The 6042-nt window shown below is 38.1% G+C and overlaps 1 protein-coding gene across 2 annotated transcripts; it reads left to right on the top strand.

Moving 5' to 3' along the window:
- Positions 1–1083: 1083 nt before the first annotated feature.
- LOC135090679 (CDGSH iron-sulfur domain-containing protein 1-like) lies at positions 1084–3918 on the top strand. 2 transcript variants are annotated; one of them, XM_063987677.1, is made up of 4 exons: positions 1084–1241; positions 2316–2398; positions 2755–2871; positions 3304–3918. In XM_063987677.1, the coding sequence occupies exons 1-4, from the start codon at positions 1217–1219 to the stop codon at positions 3388–3390; spliced, it is 312 nt and encodes a 103-aa protein (XP_063843747.1). In that variant the 5' UTR covers positions 1084–1216; the 3' UTR covers positions 3391–3918. The 2 variants fall into 2 exon arrangements, with proteins under 2 accessions (XP_063843747.1, XP_063843748.1); XM_063987678.1 differs by lacking the exon at positions 1084–1241 and adding an exon at positions 1483–1516.
- The last annotated feature ends 2124 nt before the right edge of the window (positions 3919–6042 follow it).

The following is a 6042-nucleotide window of genomic DNA, read 5'->3' as shown; positions in this document are numbered from 1 at the left end:
AATAAATAAATAAATAAAAAAAAATAAAAATAAATAAATATAAATATATATAAAAAAAATAATAAAAAAATACAAAGCATATTGTGTAACTGAGCGGTGAAAACGTAAGCAAGGCCTCTTTCTTTACTAGACGTGACGTGACAATAACTCCCTGCTTAAATCTGATGTTATTCATAAACACCAAACAAGGCATTAATCTACCTTATCACCACCACTATATAAACATGGCTAGGAAAATGTTGCTATTTCTATTACGATGTGTTCTTCATGTTTTTATAAAGGATATTGTATGAGGCTCTGTAGAGCACCATGTATTGGTGGAATCGAATCTGAAATAAGCAAATAAAGATGACTTGCACTTATCTTTTTGCAATACACTTACAGCCAGAGTTGTATTCTCGGCGGCTAAATACTTAATGATGTTGGTGCGCCATGCCCCACAGTGGAGGAAACGTGGCTTTCAAGACCCCAAGGGAATAACAGTCTCAACAGACACGTAACAATTACAAAGTCACTCAGTCGCTTATTGTTGAATATTTAAATTTCTTTAAATTATTCGGCATTTTTGTTTTGTAGTATACTACGTGACTTTTTTTTTTTTTTGTAAGCCACGTGATTCTCTACCTTTACGCCATTAAATACTACTTCAGAAGTAAAAATATACCTATATCGATATCCTGTATGGCGGTGAACGAGACGCGTTGGCTACGTCTTCACACTTGCTTCAAGGCATTTCCTCCCTTCAAAGAGCCTTTCAAAGAGAGAAAACGGAGTTTCATCCTCTGAACTGCGTCAGGTTATTTGCACAGCGGAATTTTATCATCATTATTAATATTTTTGCATTGTATTCACACCTGTTCACAAACCACCTCTAATCCTGCTCCTTACGCAGGTGTCTTATTTCATAGTAACACAAACTACTGCATTTTCACATCTACATATCAAAAACATAACGTAGAAACAAAACCACCACAGAGGAGTTACGCAGTTGAGATACTTACGTAATGCAGACAGTACGTATTGATCTTGGGAAACCATTCAAATATCCCGCGCTAGAGGTTGCGTCATGGCTTCTGATGGTTCTAGTCAACTTGCCCAATCACAACCCAGAATGTTCCCGCACGCCTTTCCCATTGGTTGGTAGGAGAGCACGGCAGGAGCATCCTCCCAAGACCTATCAGCTGTGCTAGTGCATACCAATCCCTCTCTCTTCACCATGGAGTTTTACAAGAACCTGAAGGGTAATTATGATATTCAACTGCAGACATTAAGATACGAGATGTTTGCGGTCTGTTATATGTGATAACAGAGTAAAAATTAACGTTACTTATTGCGTCAGAGGACTGTATTAGGCTTAGCGGCTCCCGACATCTTGGGGAGGATGGATAAATCTTTGCACTGAGGCAGAATATCAATTACGGTAAAGACTGACACAAGAATTTACTCGCTACCCAGGTCTCGACTACGCTTCTGGTCATTGTCACGTAGAAAACTGGCATGATTGAACACTTGACCGGTAAACTAGTGTGTTTGAGGGGCAGAGGGGTGCTCGCATGAACCCCGCTGTGGTATTGAGTTGGGGATTGTGTTGCACGTTGTGGTTGTCGGGGAAAGGAAAACTGCTCAGGTCTGAAGGTCACAGCTCGCGTTGGATATCAGTGTGGATAGTGAAAAGGTTTACATTAGTCATCATGTCTGTATATATATATAAAAAAAAAAGTAAAAAAAAATGACGTGGTGCATGATGTCACTGTAAATGCCGGGATGCTTTTTATCGAAAATTTGAGGAAAAATATCAGTAGTGCATGTCATCACGTCACAGGATAAAAATAAAAAAAAATTTAATACTGCTTAATGGGAATTCGTAAAAAAAAAAAAAAAAGAAGGGTGATGCACTGGCAGATTGCTTAAAAAAAAAAAAGGGTGGGGGGATGGTGGGAGACTGGAAGGCACCGCAAGTGATGAATAGGGAACACTTCATACCACCTTTATAACAATACCACTAACGAATTTCTGTGGATGTATGTAGACGTGGTCACTTGTGCATAACAATAAATCCATGCTTGTTGAAACATATCAAACATTACTTAAGTGCATCATAATCATTTCATGAGCATTACTGTCTTCAAGGAAGGTGTCCTGTTCAGACTGAGCCTCATTTAAACAAAATACGAGAAATGGGGAGAAATCAGTAATATGATTAACTTACCTGTACAACAAATATTTTAACCAAGGAGTTGTTCAAGAAATTATCTTACAACCAGTATGTAAAACAATCCTTGTCAAATCTTACCTTTATTTCATTCCATTTCCAGCATCAGACTGGGCTGCCCTCCTACCACTGGGTGTCACCTGTGTGGCTGTTGGGTTTGGTGCCAAGATCCTCTTTGACAAGCAGGTTAGTCAATGTGAGGATGACTGTGAATAATTTTTCCTTTCTTAACGAGTATGACTAAGAAGAAACAGTGTTAAAGTGCTTCTAATTACAGACCATATAAAGTAACTTCTATGCATGTAGTATTTTTGATGTTAAGTTTAAGTAGTGCAAGGTTTCCAGGTTCGTCAACCTGGAAAAGCTACGAGATTTTAGGTAATTTTTAGAGCTGATAAAGATGATGTTTATGGCAAATGACAAGCAGACTGGGTAACTGCAAGAAACATTAGAAGTACAGTACTAGTATGTCACCTCTGTGCTTTAACATATGTGCATTTCATAAAAGATTTTATCTATCCTAATTTTCAACTCTTCTCTAGTTTGGCACACCTGTGAACCCATCCATCCGCAAGGGGGAATCCAAGGTGGTGGACTCGGTGGACATTGAGGACCTGGGCAACAAGGCGGTGTTCTGCCGCTGCTGGCGAAGCTCCAAGGTGAGAGGCAAAAGATGAGAGATGTGGTGGTTGTATAGGCTAATGAATGTAGTAGTGGTTACGAGAACATGAGCTGATGAGTGAAAACTTTATATTTGTATTCCCGCTCTTCAGCCCATGTTCCCATCATCACCATCACACATTTATCATAGTATCCCTAGAACTCAAATAGTTAAGTTCAGTTGCTGGGCTTTGATCTTATGCTCCCATATCTGGATGAGTGGATGAACTTGACTTCAAGCATGATAGTGATAGAGTGCTAGAAGTAGTGACTTATGAAATTGTTCAGATTATTCATACCTCACCTGAATGAACAGATTAACCTGACAACACAGTGGAATTTTCAGATACTACAAGGTGACTTACTTTATTGTTTGGGTTATTGTTGATTCCTTAGTGACTTGTTCCTCAGGAGATGTTTTTCTTCAACAGTTCCCTTACTGTGATGGCAGCCACAACCAGCACAACAATGCCTGTGGGGACAACGTTGGACCTCTCATCGTCAAGAGCAAGGAGTAAAGGCAGATATCATCCTGGTATTTGGCAGCTGAGCATTGGTGTGAATTTTGTGTTTGTACATAGGCTGAGGTGAAATTGTAACTAACACCATGCTGGCACTGTTGACATGGCACTGTGGTGGTGAAGTATACATACCAGTCTCCGTAGGAATACAGCTACAACATGTTTAATAAATTAATTTCAACTACTTGTTATTATGAAATTGAGAATATGAAATATGTACTCTATATTTTCCAAAAGTCGAAGAACAAATTTTTAATGCATGCAGAAAATTGTCATGGTTCTCTGTTCTTACTTTTGTATGAAGCTGAAATGTAACTTAGAATATAAAATTAGATGAATTTATCAATAAGATACAAGTGTCTGCAGTCAGGCAGGTATTCCTAAGAATGTTTTTGGCTGTGTTATTCATAATGCTATGTAATACTACATGTAAGATATTTTACTCATATTAAATGATGTGATGATGATTAGATGATGTGCTGTGTGAATTTTGGAGGGTGAAATAAACCTACACTATAATTTGAACATCCTTTTTACATATACATTAAGTTGTTTGAAGGTGGTGTAATGAATATGATATTACCACAAATATTCTAAGAGTTTTTCTATTAGAAATTATGCTTATACGATAACAAACATGAATTTGCTAAATATGTTTTACAGCTTCTATAGGTATTACCTACTTTCTTCCATCTATCTGTTTATTTATATACCAGGCCAGCAATCCCGCATGTGGTGGCCAAGACAAGGCACCACATTCACACTCACCCATTAGCTCCCAGTGGAAAAGGACAGTCTTATGGACCACTACTATACGCAAGAGTCCAGGCACAGCACAATTGGCCACACACATCCACAGTGACTTGACAGCATACACTGGTTTACCCTTCCCATTCATAATGAGACTGTCCCCCTATCCCACACCTACTTCAATACTGAGAACACAGCAGATGCTGGATATTTCCAACTGAGTTCCCCACATGCCAATGGGCCCCATTTATATGGAGGGCCCTTGGGTGCCCTTTCATGGATTCACCAGTGTCACTCTCCATTCACCTCCATCATGCACATTTGATCTTGCTTGTACACCTCTCTCTCTCTCTCTCTCTCTCTCTCTCTCTCTCTCTCTCTCTCTCTCTCTCTCTCTCTCTCTCTCTCTCTCTCTCTCTCTCTCTCTCTCTCTTTGTTCATTGCTCTCTTCACACAACTCACCCACTCCAAGTATGACCTTCCTCTCGATCCTCCACCACACACATCTGACATTATTCTCTTTACTAGTGTACTGCCCTCCATTCTCTTCACATGCCCAAATCATCTTAAGACACACTGATCTGCCTACCCTGCCAACTCTCAAAACATTAAAATTATTCTATTAACCTCATTTTTTTATCCTGTCACTCCAAGTTACTCTGCACATACTTCTCAAACACTTCACTTCCACTACATTTAACAACTTCCTCTTTGGTACTCCCACACAGCACAATGTACAAATTTATGTAAGAATTATGATAATCTTGCTACCACTTTTTATATAATGAAAAACATAGTTTGTTGTTAGTTTTGTGGAGAATGAAGAAGGCAGATATCCAGACAGTAATATTTCTTTGGTTGAGTGATAAAAAATAACGCCAAAGTGAACATGATAAACAAAGTACAAAAAGATTTTGGAATAGGCAGATACTTGAGAGCTTAAAATATGGAGGAAAATGGATAAAAAACATCTATATCGTGGATAATAATGACTCAAGCAAGCAATGGGTCTACCTTGTTAGAAAAGGAAAACAAAGCAATGGAGAAAGAAAAGACAAACAGGCAGATAAGAACGTGTGGCAACGAGTATGAAAAGGAATTTGAGAGAGAGAGAGAGAGAGAGAGAGAGAGAGAGAGAGAGAGAGAGAGAGAGAGAGAGAGAGAGAGAGAGAGAGAGAGAGAGAGAGAGAGAGAGAGAGAGAGAGAGAGAGAGAGAGAGAGAGAGAGAGAGAGAGAGAGAGAGAGAATTGTAATAATGTTGTTCGTATCTGCACAGGTTTCTCAGCAGTCCAAGTTATATTTGTACCCTTTAAAAAATTACGTTTTCTAATACAATTGAAGAAAACTGTAGTATTGCACCATATACATAAGTATGTGTGTGACTATTATATATATATATATATATATATATATATATATATATATATATATATATATATATATATATATATATATATATATATATATATATATATATATATATATATATATATATATATATATGAGAGAGAGTGTTTCTAAGATGAAAACAACAAGATGGTTCAATCAAATCAACATCAGCGTAGGACCGTGTGTGTGTGTGTGTGTGTGTGTGTGTGTGTGTGTGTGTGAGATCCGCGTCAGCAATAAATACATATCAGTCTCCTTCAAGAGAGCAATGTTTTCTCAGAGTTCAAGGCTAGGAACTGCTTAAAGATGGTGAAAACACTGGCGTGGTGACAACAATCAAGTCTTTCAAGGGACGCAGAGACGCACAGTTCTCATTTTGTACGTATCGTGTGAACACAAACGTTACTTAAAGGAATTCTTGCTAGACAAAATTCCTGAAGCTCTTGGTATAATCAGGTAGTTTAATAAGGGGGCAACTTTGCTAACGTTATAATTTCGTATGAGGCTTTG

Source organism: Scylla paramamosain, chromosome 35 (genome assembly GCF_035594125.1).
Source record: "Scylla paramamosain isolate STU-SP2022 chromosome 35, ASM3559412v1, whole genome shotgun sequence".
In the NCBI taxonomy this organism is placed as follows: Eukaryota; Metazoa; Arthropoda; class Malacostraca; order Decapoda; family Portunidae; genus Scylla; species Scylla paramamosain.
The sequence above is the reverse complement of the archived record's forward strand: the minus strand, read 5'-3'. Positions and strand labels throughout refer to the sequence as shown.

What these genes read in the sequence shown, in the direction of transcription:
- LOC135090679 (XM_063987677.1), top strand. Translation starts at nt 1,217, where the DNA reads ATGGAGTTTTACAAGAACCTGAAGG. An exon ending in GTTTTACAAGAACCTGAAGG is followed by an intron (nt 1,242 to 2,315) that starts GTAATTATGATA and finishes TTCCATTTCCAG; the next exon opens with CATCAGACTGGGCTGCCCTC. An exon ending in AGATCCTCTTTGACAAGCAG is followed by an intron (nt 2,399 to 2,754) that starts GTTAGTCAATGT and finishes ACTCTTCTCTAG; the next exon opens with TTTGGCACACCTGTGAACCC.